The sequence below is a fragment of the Lepisma saccharinum genome, chromosome 8 (assembly GCF_977018435.1).
Source record: "Lepisma saccharinum chromosome 8, izLepSacc3.1, whole genome shotgun sequence".
NCBI classification, from domain to species: Eukaryota; Metazoa; Arthropoda; class Insecta; order Zygentoma; family Lepismatidae; genus Lepisma; species Lepisma saccharinum.
Genome location: NC_139236.1, coordinates 74,917,723 through 74,943,467, shown reverse-complemented (window position 1 = coordinate 74,943,467; position 25,745 = coordinate 74,917,723). Strand labels below are relative to the sequence as shown.

At 37.2% G+C, this 25,745-nt stretch overlaps 1 protein-coding gene across 5 annotated transcripts; it reads left to right on the top strand.

Moving 5' to 3' along the window:
- The first annotated feature begins 336 nt into the window (after positions 1-336).
- Positions 337-15,719, top strand: LOC145991144 (uncharacterized). 5 transcript variants are annotated; one of them, XM_083126936.1, is made up of 3 exons: positions 337-436; positions 6,941-7,392; positions 13,525-15,719. In XM_083126936.1, the coding sequence occupies exons 2-3, from the start codon at positions 6,971-6,973 to the stop codon at positions 15,107-15,109; spliced, it is 2,007 nt and encodes a 668-aa protein (XP_082983062.1). In that variant the 5' UTR covers positions 337-436; positions 6,941-6,970; the 3' UTR covers positions 15,110-15,719. The 5 variants fall into 5 exon arrangements, with proteins under 5 accessions (XP_082983062.1, XP_082983059.1, XP_082983060.1 ...); XM_083126933.1 differs by lacking the exon at positions 337-436 and adding an exon at positions 1,311-1,447; XM_083126934.1 differs by lacking the exon at positions 337-436 and adding an exon at positions 1,763-1,840.
- The last annotated feature ends 10,026 nt before the right edge of the window (positions 15,720-25,745 follow it).

The following is a 25,745-nucleotide window of genomic DNA, read 5'->3' as shown; positions in this document are numbered from 1 at the left end:
ATATGACGCACACAGCTGTGGATCATCGTGCGTCGTGTTTGTGTTTTGTCGATTTGGAGTGGGTATGCAGTGTTTCAACCTTCGTAATCGAAAAATACCTACTTTCGTGTTCATTATGTCATCACAAACCATTGACGGATAACCCCAAAAACTATCCCGATAGCCCCAAAAACCATTCACGATAGACCCACGAACCATTTCCGGCAAGGTAAGGTAAGGTTAGGTTAGGTTAGGCAAGCATAGTTAAAAAAATAAAAATAATAAAATTCTGGTAAAAAAAAGGCACGTTTGGAAACACTGGCGAGACCGCGTGACTTTCAACGCTCGCGCCATCTGCAGGTACATAATGGAAACAACAGTATAATGTTGTCGCTTTGCACAAAATGCAAATTTATTATATCAAAAGTGCTTATTTCTTGATGTGCAGCATTCTACGGTGAGAAAATACCTCCACGAACTTTCAAAATACTACAGAAACTCATTTCCGTAAGTAGTTTCTTCTGTAAAAATGAAGAAATGTGTCTCCGATATAACAGACATTTACCTAAGCATGTGTACCAGAATACAGTAACAATATCAAGGGTGAGAAAAGGAAAACCGTGACCATATTTCCGTATGTTGAACGATATTTTTTAAATGGGGCCCATTGTCCAACTGTACTCCCTCGAGGAGATTTATGTTAATTTTTTTTTTAATTGACAGATGTCGATGTTGTATGTAATTTAAGATTTGTTTCGGAGTACGAAAACAGATTATAAGGTAAATTTCTTATATCGTCAAGACGGCTGAAATTTGCTACTTCATTTAATTTGAATATTCGTACTTACGTATTCTGCATTGAGAAAAATTGTTGAAAGGGGCATTTCGCTTATTTCACAGAAATAAGCTCTATTTGCAACATATCGATTAAGTTTTCTTCGTTTCTTTTTGCCTTCGGTGACATGCAAAATGTCTGTCACAGTTTCACTACCGTACTCGGCATGCAGTGTTTCCACCCCACTGCACCAAAAAATACCTACGTAGCCCCACAAACCATTGACGCATAGCCCCACGAACCATTGATACATAGCCCCATGAACCATTTCCGGTAAGGTTGGGGTCACGTTTAGGGTAGAATAGTTAAAAATTGATTTAGAAAAAAAAATGCATAGCTTCACACACCATTCTCGCATAGCCCCACGAAACATTGACACACAGCCCCACAAAACATTTGCAGAAATGTACCTTCTTCAGTTACAAAAACACATGTTTGGAAACACTGACCGGCATTAACCATGATTACGTCATCACACACAGGCAACATCCGGCTGGAAGGAAATGGATGCAACAGCTTTCGTGCATCGATCACACTTAATATCGTAAAATAGATGATTTACCGGCAAAATTCAATGAACGATGCGAGGAAACACTTCTCCGAACTTCCACAACTATAAAGAAACTGCATTCGGTAAGTAATTTCTCCTGTAAATTTGAAGAAATCAGTCTTGCGGATATAAGAAATTTACCGACATAACAAAGCTCTCATTTCTGACCTTCAGATTGTGTAATGTTAAAGGTATTGTACTGTATTCAAAAATATTCTTAAAGAGAAGATCAAATGTAAGAACATAGTTTAAAATCCAATAAACAAAAATAAACACTATTTATGTTTGTGGCATAAATACTAAAATTTATGCTGTGCAGTATGATCTCACACTTGATCAGTCACTATATTATGTAGATTTTCACTTTCCTTTTCTCTGAGGTAGAAATTTGTTGGCAAGTCGGTGTCTGAATCCATTGACATTCTTGCCTCTGACAGCTCCGGTTCAAATCCTGGCATGCACATGGGTGTTCCTTTGTAAGTTTCCACTCATCAATTTTTTCTAATCTCCATTTATTCTCATTTTCCCGGCTAGTCTAAACAGGCAGGAAAGCAGCGTAAAATGAGTGCATATTTACTTGATGTTGCTTGTAACCCTTGTTTTCGTACCGGGAAGTTACACGCACCTCGAAAAGGGTGTTGAAGCCCCCTCCCCGGTCAATTGAATTTGTATTTTTACTAGTTAGCGTCGCTTTTCTGACACTTTTGGATAATCAATAGGATGAGGATGAATGATGATTGTGAAGTTGGTGAATGGACACTCACAAGGAACACCCACGTCCAGCTATGGACTCAAGAGCTGTGCATGGCTCATTTCCTCCCTTCGAACTATGAAATGTTTTAATGTGAAGCTATAAAAAGCTACGAAAGATTTTGCGAAAAAATTGATTTTGAAGTTGCGTAAATGAATGGGTTGTTCGCGAAGAGATGCAGGCTCCAGGACTCTGCAGTCTGTAATATTTGGTAATTTTAGTTTTATCACTATTGATGCAAGTTTACCAAAGGTCCCGATTTAGTTGGGACAGTGTACTCTTTTTAATGCCTGGTTAACTCACATTCAGACATATTCACTATAAGAATAATTGCTAATAGATATAATTTATTTAAAAAATATATTATTTTCTTACATACAGTTAACATTGTTGGTTAGTGATATTGGTAAACATTGGTGGTGATTGGCTGCCAAAATGGTGGGGGAGGAGGAGGAGCATAAAGACAGTTTACTTTTTCTTAGTGTTGAAGGATTAGCATTAAGTTGATGTTGAAGGATTAGCATTAAGAAAGCATATCGTATTTAATCGCATGATCATAACACCCTGTTTCTTTGGTCCAAAAATTGGTATATAACCTTACATCTCACATTGGTGCATCAGATAACGAAACCAATTATGGCAGCGCATGATCTTTGGAACAGAGGATTAAATATTTTTGAGTCCGTATTTCGCATAAGTAAATTTTTTCAGGTGAAAACATTGTTAATTTACAGATCATTAATTTTAGAATATTTCTAAAAATTGATGGTAAACAGTAAGCACAAAGTGTGTATGGCGTGTGCAAGCGACTGTTTTGCGTATGCTTTGGGTGTATGTCGGTGAGTTGAATTTCTTCCAATATTTTGAATCATAATATTATACCTCTAGCTGCAATAACACCATAACGTTGGCGGCCACATCTGATACTTAAACAGCATTCTGCATCTTCTCTTTGTTCTGCATTTTCCGATTTTCCTCCACCCCCACCGCACGCACATGCTTAAAATTTCGGTAACACTTTACTATACCGGATACGGATTTTTTCAAATTTACAGGAGAAAGTACTCACGCAAATCATTTTCTGTAGCGTTGTTGATGTTCAGGAATGTAGTTTTGATTCATTTTAATGCGAATGCATGTGGTTTTCTACGAAAATCTATTTCCGATGCGCTATTGCTGCTGCCGCCATTTGTTTTCTGCATGAGAGCACAATACACGCTATTGCTGCTGCTACAACATGATGTGTCGAGGTTGCATCGTGAAGTTGTTGCCGGTGTTGTCCGTATATGCTAAATTGAACGAAAGGAGTGCTAATGGAACGTAACCTAACAGGCCTAACCTAACCTAGTAGGCATACCTCATCCCTGTGATGGTTTGTGGGCTATCGTATGTAAGAAATAGACATTATTTTCGTTAGAAATCCATTATTTCACCTAGAGAAATGTTCTGCAACGCAGAATAGTACGTTATCAATGTAAAAAAATGTGAAATAAATCATTGATAGGTGTCTCCGGTATAGTAAAGCAGTACCAAAAATTCTGTGTACAGGCATGCCATATCTATTCTGGTATTTGAAGCTGGAACCTTTGGTGGTCCACAACTAAACATGTCGGCCCTTCGAGACGTCTTTCATGCGTTAACTATCATATATTCTAGAGTAGTTTGTATCTTAGAACTTTAGATTCAGTCCCATTTAACCTGCCTCAGCATAATTTCTAAATAATAAAAAAGTAAATATTTCGACTTACATTAGTCTCAAAAAAAGTAAATTAGAAGTTCGACTAATATTAGTTGAACGACTAATTCGACTAATATTAGTGAAATGACTAATTTGACTAATTAGTTGATATTTTGTTTCGACTAACGAGTAATTAGTCGATGAGAAATTAGGTGCAATTTTATTCTCGCCTGCTACTTGGTCCAGCTCCAACTACAAGGTGGTTATAATTAAAGTGACGGTGTTCAGAGTGGTACAGCACGGGCTGTAATGAGAGTAGCAGTCTGAAACTTCGTAGATATGCTAATGAAGCAATGCGCTCGCGAATTATGAAAAAAAAAAAAAGTTCCAATTCTCGCCACCAGGGTAAAAATGGCGCTGTAAGCAGTCAAAACGTGGAATTTTCCGTAACTCTGACGTCAAAGCCGGTGATATTGCCTAACCATTGTGTGAACTCCGTGGTTGTTGTTGGTGACTCTTGTTGCTTTTTCCTTTAGTAATGTTCATGTAATTCGAATAGTGAAATTGTAGCGATATTTTATTACAAAGAGTATTGTTTTCTGCGATTTATAGCGTTTTTCCTGTAACTATACCAAGTTGTGACTGCTTACAGCGCCATTTTTTACCCTGGTGGCGAGAATTGGAACTTTTTTTTTTTTTTGCATAATTCGCGAGCGCATTGCTTCATTATCATATCTACGAAGTTTCAGACTGCTACTCTCATTACAGCCCGTGCTGTACCACTCTGAACACCGTCACTTTAATTATAACCACCTGGTACTTTAAATCTGGCTAACCTATACATAGTGCCCAACACTATGAAAATTAGAAGGTGCAATTTTGAAAAATAAAGAAAAAATGAAGTTAGCATGTGTGCTTTAGCTGTTACATCAAATACCAAAGAACTTTTAGTAGGCTTCTGTGAAATTATGCCAGTGAAACTGAAAATTGCTAGTGACTTGATTAATTTTTCTCTCTTGCTTTGACTACAACAACATGTACAGAGAAGTTAATGTGGCTTCCCTTTCAGGTTAGTATCAATAGCTTACCTCCAGTATGCAATAATCAGGTATTTCTTCAGTATGCTCAGTATCACTATATGATTTTCATAAGTCTTATCGTCCCTCTAATAAAATCAAGCCTTTTCACTCCATAGTAAAATTTTATAATAACACTATGAAGATTATAAGTGCTTTGAGGTGATTTAACAAAACACATTTGGTTAAACTTTTTGGTAAGTAAATGTGCACAGTTACTAAAGAGCATTTAGTATTGATGAATAATCATTTGTTTATCGCCTGTTTGAAGAAATGTTTACGAAAGACTACTTTATTTACGTAATATCTCCAAAACAAGTACTAATATTTCAGTCCTCTTTTCATTTCTTTCGGTTACATACACTTTAGTGTGTGACATATTAGAATTGTAAGTTCAGGACCAACTTCAGGAAAGCAAGACTTTAAGTACCTAGAACATATTTATGTTTGTAAATAAGAAATTGGAAAATAAAATCCTATCTAAAATGAACAGACTTCAGAATGTTTTTCAAACATGCAGACATGCACACTTCTCCAAAAGTTGCCTGAGCACCCTTAGTTATGGACCATTTCAAATAAATTCATACAGAAAAATTCTATGTGAAACATTCTGAAACATTTTTCTTTGTAGTGTTATATTTTCATGTAAGTTATGAGGTATTATTTAGGAACATATTCACTATAACAATGTTATAGGCGAACCTTAAAATACTGCTTCAGTTTTTGAGAAAAAAAATACGGTACTTTAGTATTATATGAACTACCTCGTTTCGGATACTCTGTTCTCTGGGAAAGCAAAATGAACACTTATGGACATAATAGGAACACTGTATTTGAGAGTTTACAATATGTAAATCATTGTGATTTCCAAAAGTCAGCTATATCACCGAGTGGCACATTGGAAACGTTGACACCGGACGCAGCCATCGCACTTCTGTCTGGCACTTTTGCTAAGAAACAGGACACAATCTGTGTTAGGTTAGCCTAGCTAGGTATAGTTCTCTTAGCCTAAATAATAATTTTTCATTATATTTATGCTAATGGAACCTAACCTAACCTTGTAAGCATTCCTCGTCATGTAGACAAATGAGATAGTAAGTATAATACTAAATTACCAAAAATACTTCCAATTTAAGGCACACGGATGTATTGTACCGATAATACCTTTGCTACCCGTTCACGAAACAACTCCCTGCTCACCATCCCCTCCCACAAGACAGCGTTTTACGGAAATTCCTTCACTGTCACTGCCACCAGAGCATGTAACGACCTCCCCAATGACATAAGAAACTCTTCATCTCTCGGCAATTTCAAATCAAAATTAAGAAAGCATCTTCTGGAGGCAACTTACCAGTACTGAAAACAAGGAAAGAAAATAAAATGAAACCTTTCTTGATCTAAATTTGCAGGACAAACACTGACCGACTTTTCTGTATTTTAAGTATTTTTGTTATGTGGGTGTTCATGATGTATGTGCATTTTTTACGTTTCTTACAGCATATATGTGTATTTTTGTGTTTTGTCTTCTTTCTTTTTTGTGTTTATTTTATTTGGTATTTTGATGTTTTATATTTCACAAACTGTTAGATATTTCAACTAAATTTGTAAAATGTGAAGTAGAGATGGTTAAGTGTAAGAAAAGGCTTGTGCCTTAACTTCGCCATCCAAAAGAAGAAGGAAATAAATAAATAAATACCTATACTTTGTTAGAACTATAACATGTAGTATACATGTATATTGTCACATTTACCGCCAGTAAGAATACTACAAGGAAATTTTGTTGAAGGTGATTTTTATCAGGAAAACTTGATTATCGAAAATGGCAAATATTCCATTCTATATTGCACAAATGCCATGGTATATTTATGCGTATATACTTGAATTCAAGGTACTGAATCAAATCCAAGCTGCACGTAAATGAAATAAACAGTAGCTCTGATGACCTTGTTGTTTTATGTTTCATCACCAGCTGACATCTCTTTCAAAACCAAGTATGTGTTCATATATTTTCTAATTTGTCTTTAATTTCAGCACAATCTGATTGATGTTCATGTGTAAAATGTTTTTGCAGATTCCAAGGGCTTGTCCCTCATCAAGGCAGATGGAGATTGATGATAACCCTTCGTCCCCGCAAGTGAAGGTAGAGTCTGACTTCATCAGGTGCTCAGTCAAGAGTGAACCCGAAGATGTTCCTTACCATGATGAATCAATCAAAAACACTTGGGAGCCAACATCATCACCACCACCAGTTTTTAAATCTGAACCAAGGGAGGAACGATTGAAAGTGGAAGAGCCCGGGGATGTTGGTGGCATCTCCTTCCATGTATACGTGCCCTCTGTTACTGGGAAGAGTGAATTTTTACAGGAGGATGGTAAACATGTGGATACAAGTGATAATATCGCACAGTTTTCCACTTCTGAATTAAAACATGATGAGAGCGACAATGTTGAAGCAGAACCCGAAGTTGTGACGAAGAGCGAACTCACAATTGAAGATGATGGTCTAGCTACTGAGGCAGATAGGTGAGTGCATGAAGTATTTTCAAATGATAGAAAGTTAGTTACACAATACTGGAACCCAGTGCTCGAAGTGAGGGGAATGTGAGATGGTATCCCCCCAGCTAGCAAAATTTTCTCAAGACATCCCCCCCTATTGCCTCATTGCCACCAAGTTAAACCAAGTTTCCCCCCAGGTAGCCCCAATGCCCAGCTAACATTTTCCACTTCAGGTGCTGCTGTGACCATATTTTATTAAAATTTTCTCAGCTTGAATATTTGTATTAAACATTGCTTCTTACACATGGTGACATGGTTAGAGGTTTGAGTTGTCTGCAAATTGCAATTATGCAATGAAAGTCTAACATGATGCTGTTGACCATCTGCAAGAAAGTGGGAAATATTGCAATGTTAGCCATAATATTAAGAATGTTAAGTGGAGAATTGATAAATTATTAGAACTGAGCCGATACTGATGTATCGTTATCGGCCGATATTGGGGGTATCAGTGGATATTTTTGCACCGATACTAGCCGTTATCATTATTTTTGAGTCGCTAAAGGCGCGGCCAAAATCAATTGTCTTTTTCCATTTCAAAGTTTTGTTCACCTTTTCCAACCTACCCTTGGTTCTAAAAGAAAATTAAAAATAGTTGTGCATTTGTTAGTTGAACCAGTACTCAAGTTTCTGGGAACAGCAAGTGCGTGACACAAAGATCTATACGCAGATAAGACTCACGGTGGAGTATCTTGCAAATCAAGCATGACGTGAAATTATTATTATTACTATAATCATTATTTATTATCTCAATAGGGTTACAATTAAGCCATACAACATTTCATTTAGAACAATATTAATACAAATATTTACTTGATGCTCTATGTGGTGAAAAAGAAATGTATACAAATGCTGCATCTAAGGAAAATGAGATGAATTTACATGAGCATGTCTTGGGTAGAGTGTTACATAGTAGCAATGAAATAACGAAAGTTTGAGTGTTATTTAAAAGAAAAAAGGTGTATGGGTGTGTGGGTTTGGATATGAGTGTGTATGAAATTACTATTTGAAAAGGATAGGGATGAAAATTTAAATCGTGGGGGGGGTAAGCAACCGACCACTACCTTTCTTCCTCAACAAAGACCCTGTTTCCAGCAATTGTTTATGCCATTTAACAATGTAATGACGTTCTGGTGCTTCCTGTCCATATTGTTGCCGGAATCTTCTTTGTACCATTACAGGAGACTTCAATTCTGCAAACCAAAAGCAGCACTCAACTTTCTGACAAACAGTAAATGGCGCCATTGTACAGACTACTCACGAACAAAGCCGCGCATGCGCTTAATTATGTTATGATTTTTTCCCTTCTGGTGGTAAAAAAAATTCCTTTCTTCCCTCTTCTAAATAAACCTTATTTGACATTTCTATCGTTAACGATTTTTGAGTTATTTAAATTCTTTATTTGTATATTTTTTTTCGGACACACTGTATAATGTCAATGTAGCATAGTTATAATCCACTTTGTATTTCCTGTTTTTCAAATGGGAGATAATTATTTTTAATAAAGCATCAGATAAACCAAAAGAAGAAAATTTATTTAATAATAATAATGTATTATCAATCTTATCAAACACCTTAATAAAATCAGTGTATATAACATAACATATTGTAGATTTATGCGTGTTACTCACTATTGAAGGAAATAAATGACCTCCGAAACATTGTCCTAATAAGACTCCATACTCACTCACGTAAGTAGTTAAATTAATTAATACTATTTAACATATTTATTTCCTTTAGTGTATATGACATCTACCTGAATGTTTTCATTAAAAGAATCAGAAATATATTGAGTAAAAGACATTAAATTAGTTAAGGTGGATATTTTTGGATAAAAGCCATGTTGAGCAACAGAGATATAAGGCTGAACATGAAATAGAATACGACTATACAGGATCTGTTCAAATATCTTCGCTGGGGTTGAGATTAACGCAATAGGTCTATAATTTTCAATGTTATTAATATTTCCTTTTTAAAAAACAGGCATAATTTTACTAATTTTCCATTGATCAGGAAAGGTTTGTGCCGATAAAATTAGATTATAGATATAACATAGTGGGAGTCGAAGAGAGTCGGCACAACCTTTATAAATATATGAGGGTATTTCATCTGGACCACTTGATTTCTTAGATTTCAGTTTTTTCAATGCTTTCATATAATCCCTTGAAGTTATAGTATTTATCTTTAAACAGTGAGAAACTCCCAAAGTTTTGCCTGTAAGAATATCATATGTTGGAGTTACCTTAGCATAAACACTGCTAAAGAACCTTGCAAATCCATCTGCAATATCCTGATTAGACGTTAGTGTAGCCTTTTGATATGTCATAGTAGACTGTTTTAATTGAGGTTGCTTCTTATTTTTGATATATTGCCAAAATTGTTTTGAATCATTTCGAATTTCATTTTGCACATTGTTTACATAGTTTTTGTAGGTTAAGTTTATTAATTTCTTAGATTCTCTTCGTAACTGAATAAACCATTCCTTATGATAATTAGAAATATGTCTTTACGCCTATGTACTTCCTTGTGTTTCAATATTCTTATTATTTCACCATTAAACCAACAAGGATGCGAGTTTGTTTTATGAATTCTTTTTTCTTTGGCACATGTTTATTAAGTATATCGTAAAAGGTCTGATAAAACGTATCAACTGCATTATTTGGGTGTTTACATTGAAGCAATTCTTCACAACTACCACCAGCAAGATCCTGATACAACTTAAAAAAATTAGCTTGCTTAAAGTTAAAACCCATAGCTGAATACAATTTAGTTCGAAATTAAAATTAAAAGGTAAAAATAAACAGAAGAGGAGGGTGGTGTCCGTCAACTGGTAGGAGCGGAAACTTACTTTTTACAACCTTAATACGGTCTTTAACATTGGTTAACACTAGATCCAAAGTTTTATTGTTATTATTTTTTATGTCATTGATACTACTTAGATCCAATAAATTCATAAAATCATTAAGTGCATTTGCGATATTCCCACACCGCGTAAGATCGGTATGTGAATCCAATATTGTTGGGATATTAAAATCTCCAATGATAAATATATTGCCATTATAAGAGATATACACCACTTCTAACAAAGAATATAGGTTTAAATAGTTATTCAATTTAGTATCAGGAGGAATATACAATGATATAAATAAATAACTTTTGACGTCACAACTTATACGCAAGAATACAATTTCTATACAATCAACTGACATCTCAATACATTTTACACAAATAGTTTCCCTGACGGCGACCAACACACCTCCCCCTCTACTTTTTGTTCGATCTTGTCTAAACATCTTATACCTATTGTCTAATAATTCTGAATTTTGAACATCACTTGTCAGCCAAGATTCCGTAAGAACAATGATATCATAATCAGTTGCTAACACACCCAAGTGCAACTCAGTTAATTTGGTATTCATGCCCCTTACATTTTGATAATAGCATAATAAGTTATTGTTCTCCATTGGCAGCATTGCAAATTAGAGCATGCATATCATCCACACTATTTTAAAATGTGCACTTGGGGGTCATTAAGAGTCTTTCTAAACTTAATAGTCCCCCTCATGTTAATCCAAACATAAGCAAAGTTCTTAAATCTCTTTACTTTCGTGGCTTCATTAAATATTTGTTTACGACGTTTTGTTAAATTTTGGTAAATATAAATCAAACTACCAGTACTATAACCCAAATCACAATTCCATAATGTCTTTTTAGTTTTATTTTTTCAGAACAAATTATCCCTATCTACGCGTTTAACAAATTTTACAATGATTCCTGATGGCTGTTGAGATGAGAAAGACTTCAGTCTGTGACAGCAGCTGATCATGTTCGTCTCTCTCTCTGATAACCCAATGCTCGACAAACATCCTTCACTATTTGCATTATATTCTCGTTAGCATGACAAGGAATATCATGAAGTTAGAATAGAGTATTTATTTTTATCCAAAACTATCAGCAGTAAGTGAGCCAGCCATTCTTGCACACGTGAATAGTACACATATTAGGTAATATGGAGGTAATGTCTTCAAACCTCATGTCTGGGTGTTGCCTACGTAGGGGCCCCGATGGAATTTTAAAAAACTAAGATTTTTAAAACTACTACTTCTTCTTATATTTGCTAATGAAAATACGTTTTTTTTAATCGACATAGGCTAAGCTTAGATTTACCGAATATAATAAATTATAATTTGTAACTGTAGCATTTTAGTTACATGAACATAAATTTGTATTGAAGCTCTTGAAAGTTTTGAATTTCCAGCCAAAAAAAAGGATATCTTTTACATTAGAGAATATATATTTTTTGAAAGTACAATAAGCAAGTGTGCAATTTTTGCCAGGAGAATGGAACACATATCAGCAAAAAAGATTGTTAGACAAGAAATATCACAAAATGATAAAGATGAAGGTGAAGATAAAATGGAGGTAGGAAACGGTGAAAAGAACACGTATTTTGTCGGGATTCCATATTTTAAGGGTGTTTCCGAGAAAATTGAAAAATCCGTAAGGGGATACGGGATAAAATGTGGGGTGAGAGCACCTCGGAGCATTGAAAAACACTTCACGTCTTATAAGAAAGGGAGGGGAGATAGGCGCGATAACCCTGAAGAGCAAAAGGGAGTGTACAGGATAGTATGTGAATGCGGAAAGGAATACGTGGGACAGACCGCGAGGAGTATGCAAATTAGGTGGGGGAGCACGATAAACATGTAAAGGAGGGTATACCCAAGACAGGATTATCTGAACACGTATTAGTTAACCAGCATAAGATCGCCAAAAGAGAAGTCATTAGGAAGATTAACAATAAATTGGACAGGAATGTGTATGAGGCAGCCTATATATGCACGGATAATAGGAATAAACTCAATAGGGATGATGGGAATTTGGAAGACGGCTGGATAAACTTTTTTAAAAAATGGGATAAAGCCGCCGGGAGCAGAGACGAGATGGGCTTCCATGTTACCCCTGAGGTTAGGAAAGCCGCCGAGGTGGAAATTGAATTCTCCTTGGATTGGTGACTCGCGAGCCCCGGTTGAGGATAGACCGGGGGGGGGGGGGGGGGGGGTGAGGAGGAGTAGTTTTCCTTCTCCAGGTATGAGCTGACACCGTGCATTCGCCTACCCCGAGCACTGATCGGCAGTTTGCCGTCATCAGCTTTGAACGTTCTCGTGTTGTTTTTTTTAGAGTATTGCGTGGTTTTAGTATGTGTATTTTACATTCTTTTTTTAGAAAGTGTCTTTCCTATACCATTTTAACCTAAATCCTCAACTATCACTTTCTCGACGAGGCACCATGTCGGGTGTCTGAAAACATCGTTTCAACCTGAAGAAGGAGGTAGTATAACCTTCGAAATGTAGTTTGATAAATCTCATGCTCACACACGTAAGTTACTGATTTTTAATTTTTTAATCTTTTAACCTTTAGTTTGTATTTAATTGTGAGCAATCAACACATTACCAGTATGATATCAGGCGTTTTGCAGATTTTGAACCCTCACATCCTTGCATTGTCTATGTGGGGCAATGGGAATCCGTTCCCTAGAAATTAGCCATATATTCTAAATATCACACCATGATACTAAATTACTACTGTCCTTGCTAGAACATAATTTTTAGTTTTGTTCTAAGTTCACTTTGCACACAGGTATGCTAATGGGGAATGAACCTAAAGTTTAAAGTGAGATTTGAACTACTATATCCCTCCATGAGGTATCAAATCCCTTGATTACAAGGTGACACCATTACCACTGCGTTACTGGAACCTATGACCATAATGTAACCAATTTGACTCGAAATAATGTTGTGTTCTTCTGAAACATAATATTTTGGTATAACATGGCATGTTATTACAAGATATGCCATATACCTTCAAGTTACTGTATGTTTGAGAGAATATTTTTGCTTAAGTATTTTTACTGAGAATTAATCTTTCTTTCTTCATTATTGTAGCATATGCATATTTTGAACAATTGTGTTACAGTTACTTGTTTCTTAATTTGTATTGAGAAAATTGCAAAAACTAATTTAAAGCTGAGTGTGATATTAGTACATCTTCCCTGAAATTTTCTGTTTCAAAATGCCTTTAATGATATAAATCTCCTTCCAGAACATCACTGGAATGCACATTGTTTGGAAATGCATTTCATCAAGAATACGTGGATAGTGATGTGCATTCATATCCTGGAGGGACGTACTCTGTTTCAAATAGGAACTTTGGATCCAAATCACTTCAAATAGGATATTCATGTAGTCCAACACTGCGAACAACATTCTGCTCTGGGACAAAGAATGAGGAAGCTAATTTAGAATCTACAAAGGAAGGAGAAACTACAAAGTCTTCAAACTCTGTGAGTTGTGCTACTTGCAATGATGACATTAATTTGTGTGATCGCCAATGTGATGTTGCGGTTCATATGCAAACTCATGCTAGAGAAAAGACTTTTATTTGTTCAACATGTAAGAAATCATTTAAACAGATGAAATATCTTGAGAGACATATAAAAATTCACACCGGTCAGAAATCTTTTGTGTGCTCAACGTGTAACAAATCATTTTTTCTAAAGGCAAACCTTAAAATGCATTCAAGAATTCACAATGGAGAAAAACCTTTTAATTGTTCAACGTGCAATAAATCATTTAGACGGTTGACACATCTTAAAAAACATTCATATATTCATAGTGCCAAAAAGCCTTTTGTATGCTCAACCTGTAACAAGTCATTTGCACAGAAGTCGAGTCTTATAAAACATTCAAGAGTTCATACTGGAGAGAGACCCTATGTGTGTTCAACATGTAACAAATCATTTGCACAGAAGTCGGTTCTTATAACACATTCAAGAGTTCATACTGGAGAAAGACCCTATGTGTGTTCAACATGTAACAAATCTTTCGGACAGAGGTCCAATTATGTAACTCATTCAAGAATTCATACTGGAGATAGACCGTATATGTGTTCAACATGTAACAAATCATTTGCACAGAAGTCAGTTCTCATAAAACATTCAGTAGTTCACACTGAAGAGAGACGGTATATGTGTTTAACTTGTAACAAATCTTATAAACAAATGACCAGTCTTACAAAACATTCAAGAAGTCATACTGGAGAGAGACCCCATGAGTGTTCAACGTGTAACAAATCATTTAGGGAGTTGGTACACCTTAAGGAACATTCAGTGATTCATAGTGCTGGAAGGCCGTTTGTGTGTTCAACCTGTAACAAATCATTTTCACGGAAGGGAGATCTTACTATGCATTTAAGGGTTCATACTGGAGAGAGACTCTACATGTGTTCAACATGTAGCAAATCTTTTATATCGATGTCCAGTCTTAGAAGCCATTCAAGAATTCATACTGAAGAGAAGCCCCATGTGTGTTCAACATGTAACAAATTATTTGCATGGAAGGCAAATCTTAGAAGGCATTCTACAGTACATAGTGAAGATAAACCCTTTCTATGTTCTACATGCAACAAGTCATTTAAAGAAAAGAGATATCTTAAGAACCATTCAAGAACTCATAGTGGTGAAAAGCCTTTTCTATGTTCCAAATGTAACAAATCATTTGCACAGAAGTCACTTCTTATAACACATTCAAGAGTTCATACTGGAGAGAGACCCTATATGTGTTCAACATGTAACAAATCATTTACTCAGAGGATAGATCTTAGAAGACATTTGATAATACATAGATGAGAGAAACCATTTCTGTGTTCAACTTGCAACAGGTCATTTAACGAGGTGGCATACCTTATACAACATTCAACAAACAGTTCATAGTGCTGTAAAGTATTTTGTGTGTTCACTTTGCAACAAATCATTTTCACAGAAAGAAGTTATTAAAAAATACATTCAAGCTTTCATTGTGTAGTGAATATGTTTCTGTTCAACATGCATCAAATAATTTGCAAATATGAGATATCGTTTATCATTTCTCTAAAACAATTTGGAAACTTTAATTCTTGTTCACTCTTGATTTATATACACTGCTGTTTGTGAAAATTGCAACACCCAGTAAGAATCGCCTGATTACATTCAAACTCTGAGGATGTGTAGAACAGTGTACCAGCAGTAAGTTATTAGGATTGCAGAGAGAACCAGTGGATAGAAGAGGGCCGTACACAGTGATGGCCAGGTACTGCCCCACTCAATGTGACCACAACACGGGATGACTGCCATCTTGTCCGCATGGCTGTAACAGACCATACAGCTTCGTCCACAGTGTTAGCTTGATGCTGGAGCACTGCAACGGACGTGGACCTGTGTGTCGACGGTTCAATGCTGTCTGCTGCAGGCTGGACTGACAGCATGCTTGCCATTGCATCGGCTTTATTGTTCAGAAACCACAAGCACCTCAGACTGCAATAGGTATATGAACGCCGTCGCTTGCATGCTGAGTGGCAAAATGTAGTGTTTTCGGATGAGTTCCGCTTCAACTTGTCCTACAGTGATGGCTGCATACATGTTAGATGCTACTGTGTTGAACACAATCTGGCAGCGTGCATTGTTGAGTGGCATAGCTGACAAACGCCAAGTGTGTTGGTTCGTGACACCATTGGATACAACATGTAATCTCGCCTCCTACATATTGAAGGCAATCTGAACAGCAACCGCTACATCAGGGAGGTTTTAGAGCCATAGGTACTGCCCCTCCTTCAAGCAACTCCACATGCCATGTTTCAGCAGGACAATGCCCGGCCACATATGGCGAGTAATGTGCAAGGTGTCTTTGAAGAAAGACAGGTACCACTGCTTCCCTGGCCTGCATGTTCTACTGACATGTCATCCATATCTCAGATGGGATATGGTTGATCGGCAACTTGTTCTTCACAATCCTTCAGCAACCATTGTTGATGCTTTGTGGACTTGCATACAAACCGCGTTTAGGGAGATTCCCCAGGAACATATCCGGCCCTCTTTGATTCCATGCCACGATGTGTAGAGGCTCTGTTTGCAGCACGTGGAGGCTTCACACCATACTGAATTCTGAAGGCCAGAGATCATGTACAGTTCTCTAATCCTAATCATTTGTGTATTGTCATGTACCTAATATGTGGTAAAAAGTTAATTTCAATCACATGTATCCTTCACAGATGTTGCAATTTTCACAAACAGCAGTGTGTCTATATATACAGGTGGGATGTATTTGATTTTCAATGTGATACGAGTATTGTATATTTTTGAAAGAAAGTTCACGTTAGCCAAGTTTTTTTTCCACTGGAAAGTAATATGTAAATTTTTTTATGTAAAATTTGAAAGATTTTCAACTTTACTGTTACCCTTTTTGTGATGATATTTTTTTTACTTATGGAATGCGAATTGTTAAATATGTAGATAGATTCCTATTCACATTGTATTTTCTGTATTTGAATAATACAGTTGCTTACATGATGAGTTTGCTTATGTTATGTGTAGTTTCCTTGTGTCATTATCATATCATGCAATACTTGCCAATATTTTTTCTTGTGTAGCCCCACATGTGCACCTTGGATCATTTCTTCATATATTAAATTCCAAATACATTCTTTTAGGTTTCAGTGAAGAACTTCATGAAATATGTTCCAAGAAAAGAGTTTCTGCAATTTTGGTTTACTGTCGGTAGTTTTTGTTGTTTGTTGAAAGCAACTTTGGATATTTCTTTGCTGAACCATACATTTGAGGCAATTTCAGATTCATGCTAAACACTTCGATTGTTATAAAGAACCCTTTTAATATTTTCCTCAGATTACAATTTTATTAGAAATGGCAGTTTTTAGGTATGGTGTAGTATCTATCTCTTCACCTCATTGATGTCTACTATGGAAGTTGAGAAAAGTGGAAAATTTTTGTTCGATACAGTGATGTACAAGGTAACCAAAAAAGGTCATGCCGTTTTTGACGTCTCATTAATCATGGGCTCACAGAGAGGAAACGAAATGATGCACATGCCTGCCAAGCGATTGGGAGTTAGTCTGACCATCTACTGTCAGTAATACAGGCACATTGCGCACACACAGCAGTCGTAGCTCGTCCTGTGTCGAAGAGAAATGGAGGTATCGAAGCAGCTTGTTCACTTGTGTTTGTTGTATGACTTTAAAGTAGACCTGCCAGCTGCCGCATTTGCCAGGCATTTGGGGAGAATGCCATGAACGAACGCACTGCCAGGCATTGGTTCCAGAAATTCTGTTTGGGAGATGTGAGCCTTTCGGATGAACCTCGCAGTGGACAACCACGTGTGTTGAATGACGAGGCCCTGAAAGCAGCCATCAAGGAGGACAGTGGTCTAACGTGTGATGAACCTGCAGAAAGGTTCCATGTTTCCGCTGAAACAGTCAGACTGCACCTGCATGGGATAGGTAAGTCATACAAGTTAAGCAAGTGGGTACCCCACACATTGTTGGCAGCCAACAAGGCACCTGAGCACACCCATATGTGATCGCTTGCTCATTGGTGACGAAAAGTTGGTCCTCTATAACACTCCCAAGCATATCAGACATTGGTTGTCGCCACGTGACCCTGTTTCTCACACCTCAAGACCACCTCTGCACCCATGAAAGGTTATGCTCTCTGTATGGTGGAATTGTCGGCAAGTGGTGCATTATGAGCTTCTTCCACCTGGTCAGATCATCACTGCTGACCTCTACTCTCAGCAGTTGCAATGGGTGCACCATGCATTGCGGCAGAAGGAGCTGGCATTGGTGAATCACAAGGGTGTGCTGTTCCTGCATGGCAATGCCAAGCCACATGTGGCAAAGAGGACCCGGGAGACCCTTCAGCAACTTGGCTGGGAGACACTGTGTCATCCACCATATTCACCGGACCTTGCACCAACAGATTACCACCTGTTTTATTTCCTCGACTTGTTTTAAATGTTTAAAACATATGGTTTGTTTTTTACAAATGTTTAAAATGGTTAACATGCAGTGTTTTAAACATGTTTTTTTTTATAGTTGTTTAAATCACATTTTGATACTTGATGTTTGATAGTCTGTAGATATTTGGGGTTTTGTAACTTTGTCTTTTCAGTCTAACACCCATGTACAACTCATGCTTTCTTCCCCTAACTTCCAAAAAATTCCGTGTAACACCTTGTCTCCACAAATTGCCACTTCATTCTTTGTATATTCACGTATTTTCTATTGGGTAATTATTACAGTTTGTACAAATTTAGCATACTAAAGTTAAATGATTGTGTTTTCACCTTTTTCAACTAACTTTTATCATACAATGTTACCTTCAACAAAACATGAAACCCCATGTTAAATATAACATCCTTTCCTGGTGTTATTCGCAAAACTTCAGTACCCCACTAAAGCACAATAATGTATTACAAACGTACTCATACCTCAGATATGAATACACCGCAAATCCTCATGGCATTACAGTAAGCAATTGCATTTCAAAACTCCAATGCAGTAATTGATTTTTAAAATCATTTTGAAAACCATTTTTTTTTAAATTGTAAGTATCATATAATTTCAATGGCACTAGTATCCACCTTTTTAGAAAATCTACCCCTTCTTCCTTCCCTTCGAATCTCAATTTTTCACTCAGTCTATATTCTCGAAGTGTACTGTTGGGTTGCTTGAAACAATTACTTGTCGAAAATTCACCAGCATACATCAGACTGCTGAAGTACGAGGGTCACTATTTATATTTTGAGCCTAACAATGAAAAAACAGGAATTTGGCATTGAAAAATGCTTTATTGTTTTTCGAAGTATTCTCCTTTATGGTCAATACACTTTTGCATTCGTTCGAACCATTTGTCAAAGCAGTTTTTCCAATCTTCTTGAGACACCTCCATAATATGGTTTTTGAACGCATCAATGGCGTCTTCCGCCGACGAAAATCGTTTTCCACGCAATTTATTCTTGACATTCGGGAACAAGAAGTAGTCATTGGGTGCCAAATCAGGACTGTATGGCGGATGACCCATCAATTCGATTTTTTGACTGTTCATAAAGTCGGTTGTTAGACGAGATGTGTGACAGCTGGCATTGTCTTGATGAAGAATGATCCGACGGCATTTGTTTGTTTTCCGTATTTGACCGAAGACCTCTGGCAAACAAATTGTTGTGTACCATTCAGAGTTGACCGTTCTACATTCCTCTAAAGGCACAGTTGCCACATGACCAGTTTTCCCGAAAAAACAGGCGACCATTTGTTTCGATGTGCTTCGAGCACGAACATCTTTTGTTGGATTGGGTTCATCTTGAAACAACCATACAGTTGACTGCTGTTTACGTTCCGGCTCATATGCATATATCCATGATTCGTCACCTGTTACAATATTATATACGTCTTTTGAATCACCACGATTGTATTTATTGAGCATTTGTTTGCACCAATTGACGCGAGCATCTTTTGGAGTTTTTGTCAAATTGTGTGGGATCCAACGAGAACATATCTTTCTCACAGCTAAATGATCATGTAATATTTTATATATGCTGGTGGAACTAATGCCTATGGTTGCCTCAATCTCACAGTATGTCACATGACAATCTTGTTGTATTAGGTTTTGCACAGCATCAATGTTTTCTTGAACAACAACTGATTTTGGACGACCTTCGCGAATCTCGTCGGTGAGCGAATGGCTGCCACGATTAAATTCGTTATACCAGCGTTTCACAGTGGCAAAGGATGGGGCTTCATCGCCAAATGTGGAAGTAAGTTGATCGATGCACTCTTGTCTTGATAATCCACGTCGAAAATCGTAAAAAATCATCGCACGAAAATGTTCACGAGTTAATTCCATTTTATTGTTGTCGCGCAATCTCCAAGGCAACATAAACAACACAAATGAAGCTATTGACAAAACATTTGAAGTATGTTATGGTCAATAATGCCAGACGATTCCGTGCAAACGTCAAATCGCACCTAACTTCAATCAGTGTTGCCAAGGCTCAAAATATAAATAGTGGCCCTCGTAAATTGACATCAGTAGACAGTGAAATGTGGAACACCTCTTGCTGAAATAAATGAAAAATAGATTTCAAAGAAGTTTTTGTGTCCATGTTTATTTTTTTTAGGCATTTTGAAGGAGATGTCTCTCAATGAATCAGGATATTAAAAATTAATTGGTTCATATCTTTATTTGGAAGTGCATGTTAATTGTGACAAAATTTTACGATCAATTGCATGATTAACACATGTTGTCATTTTTACCTGCTCATTAGAAATCAAGTTGGCTCTCTGCAAAAGACAAGAAATATGACATGTAGACTTCCCTGCATGTTGCAGCAAAACATGCAGACACATGCTTTGAATCATTGTGCATTTCATGTTTTATTGAAGTGAAGGTGTATTACTCTTTAAGATAATGACAGCATATGTCTGCATCTCCGATCACGGAGACCTACTATAACGGCTGCGGATACGTCGGGCTGACCTCCCGACTATTCCACTACTGGTTGAAGATCTCCACGCTTAGAGGTGACGAAGGAAAGCGTGGGAGGGAGACCGGCAGTCGATAGGTATGCCTAGGCCCTTCATGGGCTGTTGCGCGATGGATTAGGATTATGTCTGCATCTAGTTTATTTGTCCTCCCTATATCCTCTACTATTCAACTAATCCAGTTGATGAATAAAGAACTGAATCAGGAAATGAAGTACACATGGCGAATTCTTATTTTGTGATTTCTCTTACAAATTTACTGTTTGTAACCAAATTTAACAGGTACAGTACTATTCACACCTTCAAAGTAAGAATCAGGATCCAGATCATATCTACTGTAAAAGCCCTCACACAGTGAGATTCACCAGGTGATAGAGGTAGGATGTGCCACTCATGTCAAGTACCCTGCGAGAGGACATGCCATAAAAAAATTCAACTTTCAAAGATAGAAACCATTCATCCTTGAACTTGAAAGATAACTGCGAACCGTTATGGCAATCTAAATTTTCTCAAAAATATTTTATTTCAATTTACCCCTCATGGAATAATAGTGTAAACATATATTTTGTATAATTCAGATTTGTGAAAACCCAAGGACAGTTTTACAATTCCTAAATAATGGAAGTTTTCAGTTGGAAGAATCTTCCGCACCAGTGCAATGTAGTTAGCCATATATTTTGAATTTTGCTCTGTAATAATAATTTACTCAATGTTCTCGCTGGAACATAATTTTAGTTTTGTTGTAAGTTCATTTTATGCACAGATAGCCAAATAAGGACTGAACCTACAGTTTAAAGTGGAATTCAAGCTACTAAGTGCCTCCAGCAGGTATCAAACCCCACACTCTTTGATTACAATGTGACGATCTTACAACTGTAATACTGGATCCTAAGACCATAATGTACACAACATGACACAGTGATGTTGCCTTCTGAAACATAATCTTTTGGGATAACATTTCATGTTATTACAAGATATGCCACATACATTCAAGTTACTTTCGTGTTTGACATATAATACAGGGAGCATTGTAATTTTGAAAAAAGCTAAACATAGTTAATTTTTCAAAAACAATTTTATTGAATGAATGTAACATGGTTGTGGGGATATGCCATTTACCTTATGTACCACCAAAAAAAAAAAAAAAAAAGAAAAAAAAAATCACACATGTTGAGGTCAGGGGATCGAGGAGGCCAGGGCATATCTCTGAACCTGGATATCACGCAACCAGAAAACAAGTTCGACCGACTACTCTTCCATTGCTACTAAACACCAAGGTTAGACTGAAATGGCGATCCCTGCGAAGGTGAATGACCGCACACCCACCCCTCCACCACTCCCCTTCAGGGAGTACCATCCAATCAGAAATGACAGTGCTCCTCATGGTCACCCTGTATTTCCACTTAAGTATTTTTACTTAAAAGTAATCTTTCTTTCTTTCTTCATTATTGTAGCATATGCAAATCTTGAACAATTATCTTACAGTTACTTGTTCATAATTTATGTTTAAGAAAATTGCAAAAACTGTTTTAAAGCTAAGTGAGGTATTAGTACAGTTTCTGTGAAATTTTCTGTTGCAAAATTGCCTTTAATGATGTAAATCTCCTTCCAGAACATCACTGGAATGCACATTGATTGGAAATGCATTTCAACAAGAATATATAAACAGTGATGTGCATTCATATCGTAGAGGGACATTCTCTGTTTCAGATATGAACTTTGGAGCCAAATCACTTCAAATAGGATATTCATGTAGTCCAACTCTGGGAACAGCATTCCGCTCTGGGACAAATAATAATGGTACTAATTTAGGATCTACAAGGGAAGGAGAAAATACTGTGAGTTGTGCTACTTCAATGATGGCATTAATTTGTTTGATCAACAGTGTGAAGTTGTGATTCATATGCAAACTCATGCTAGAGAAAATACTTATATTTGTTCAACATGTAAGAAGTCATTTAAACAGATGAAATATCCTAAGAAACAAAAAACTTCACGCTGAAGAGATGCCCTATGTGTGTTCACACTTTGTCAAGTGGACAAAGAAATGTAATAATACCATAGAAGGAATAATGTAACTCTAATTTAAAAAAGTCATACATGTAATATATATATATATATATATATTATACAAGTATATATGATTCTCATTGTTTTTAATATTGTGTATGTAATGTACAATTTATTTTTTAATTTTTTATCACATATGTGCAGCATGTAAAAATATTTTGTTGTTATATTGTAATTGCTTGTATACCATACCTTATATTTTCATGTATCTGGACGAAAACCATACCCATGAAAAAATGTGTCAACCGATCAATAAAGATTATGATTATGATTGTATTGTGATGTGTGCAAAATTTGCTCAATTTGTTGACTTCCGTGGTTGATTTGACATGGAATGACCCTAAAGCGTATCAGCAGAAAGAGTGGATAAAATATACTATTTTCCCTAACATTGTTTCCAATTAGTAATTGATAATATCAGTTTCACCAATTTAATATATGTATTCATATGTGATTGATTCATTAATTTTTACATATACCCTGTCCCAGCTAACTGTAGAGCAGGGCCACGCATATTGGCAGAGGAGGAAGAGGAAAATCAAGTGGTGAAAGTGCAGTGTTGCCAACCGCATGGTCCTGACCATACATGTACGGATGTATGGCCCAGACCTTAGTCCGTACGCTAAATGTATGGCTTGTGAAAATTTGCTCTTGCAGTTTTATTTCTAATATTTTCCTAAAAATTCTTAAACCAATCGTACGGACCTGGAAACAAAAATACGGTCCGTTTGCCATGTGCGTTCGGTATTACACTTTTCAAAAGTTTGCAACACTGGAGGAAATGGGGAGGAATTCGGGAAAACTCCCGTCGCCCATTACACAATCCTGTTTTTCTCAATGTTCATTTGTGGAGCCGTCTCGCGTCACAACTTGCGCAGAGACTTGTTCTCGTTTGTCTGGTCTACAGTTAGCTGGTATGGATAATAGTGTCACTTTTTTATCACTTTTCGCTAATTGCAATGATTACTTTGAAACAAAACACCACCTCTTGTTTTGCATAAATATAGATTACCGCCAGGTACCACAGTACTTGACCTCCCTTTTAGTGTTTTACACATGGTATTTTTATGTGGAATTAATCTATTATCTATGTACTTAATGACAAGACACAATTACGAAATGAAGAAATTCATGGACATAATACAAGACAGACAAAAATTCCAATATACAGGCTAACATATTAATTCTGACAGACAGATCACCACATTCTGCAGGCATAAAATTCCACAACAACCTTCCCACCTGTCTAAAAAATATCACTCCGTTTAAGAAAAACTGCTCCTAATCAAGAAATACCTTACAGGCAGAGTTCTGTATGACATTAATGAACTATAAATTAGATTGGGTACAAATATCAAGTGGAGAAAGAAATGTAATAATACCATAGAAGGAATAATGTAACTCTACTTTAAAAAAGTCATACATTTAATATATATATATATATATATATATATATATATATATATATATATATATATATATATATATATATATATATAACACAGGAATAGGGTTAGAAATGGTGCCAGAAGGGCGGATAAATACAAATAATGAAGGAGACAGTAAACACTTACCACACGAATAGAAATAATTCAGCCCAGCACCAAGCCCTCCGGTCCCTCCGCAACAACCCAGACATCAAAATCCTCCCCGCTGATAAAGGGTCCACCACAGTAGTCATGAACTCCTCTGACTATGTGGCGGAAGCCTCCCGTCAACTCTCTGATTCATCGACCTACAAGCCCACCACGGTTGATTCATCTACCACACACCTAGACAAAATTCGGGATTTTGTCCTCTCCCGAGGACCCCCTGAAGGCCTATCCAATTCCACCATCTCCTCACTCATACCTGACAACCCCCGCACCCCCACTTTCTACCTCCTCCCGAAAATTCACAAACCTAACAACCCCGGGAGACCCTTTGTGTCCAGCTACAATTCACCCACTGAACGCATTTCAGCCTTTCTAGACTCTCACCTCCAACCCCTCGTCCAAGCCCTGCCCTCCTACCTCCGTGACACCAACCACTTCCTCAACATCATCCAAAACTTACCATCCCTACCACCTAACACCATCCTCACAACAGTTGATGTCACATCCCTCTACACCAATATTTCCCATACCCATGGCCTCCGTGCCACGGAATCATTCCTTAACAGCCGACCCAAACCCCACAATCCCAGCACTCACTTCCTGATACAACTAGCCAACCTTGTACTTACCTGCAACAACTTCTGCTTCGGTGACCAACATTACCTGCAGATACGTGGCACAGCTATGGGTACCCGCATGGCCCCCTCTTATGCCAACCTGTTCATGGGCAGGCTGGAACAGGAATTCCTTGACTCCCAGCAACTGAAACCACTCCTCTGGCTAAGATTCATTGATGACATTTTTCTCCTCTGGACACATGGCGAACCCTCCCTCACAACATTCCTAAACCGACTAAATGAGTTCACCACCCTCAAATTCACCTGGTTCCACTCCAAAGACCAAGTGACCTTCCTCGATGTGGACATCCACATTGCAGGAGACCACCTGGAAACATCCATACATATCAAACCAACCAACCACCTCCAGTATCTCCACTACTCCAGCTCACACCCCTACCACACCAAAAAAGCCATCCCATTTTCCCTTGCCCTCAGAGGCCAGCGCCTCAACTCATCCCCCTCATCCCGCCAAAACTACAACCTACGCCTGCACCAAGCCCTAACCAACCGTGGCTACCCCTCCACCCTCATCAACAAACAAATCACTAGAGCTAACTCCCACAACCGCACCAAACAACCCAAAACCAACCCTCCAACTCTGATCACCCAATACCACCCTCATATTACGAAAATCAGACATACCCTCCACTCCCTCCTCCCCATCCTGCACAGT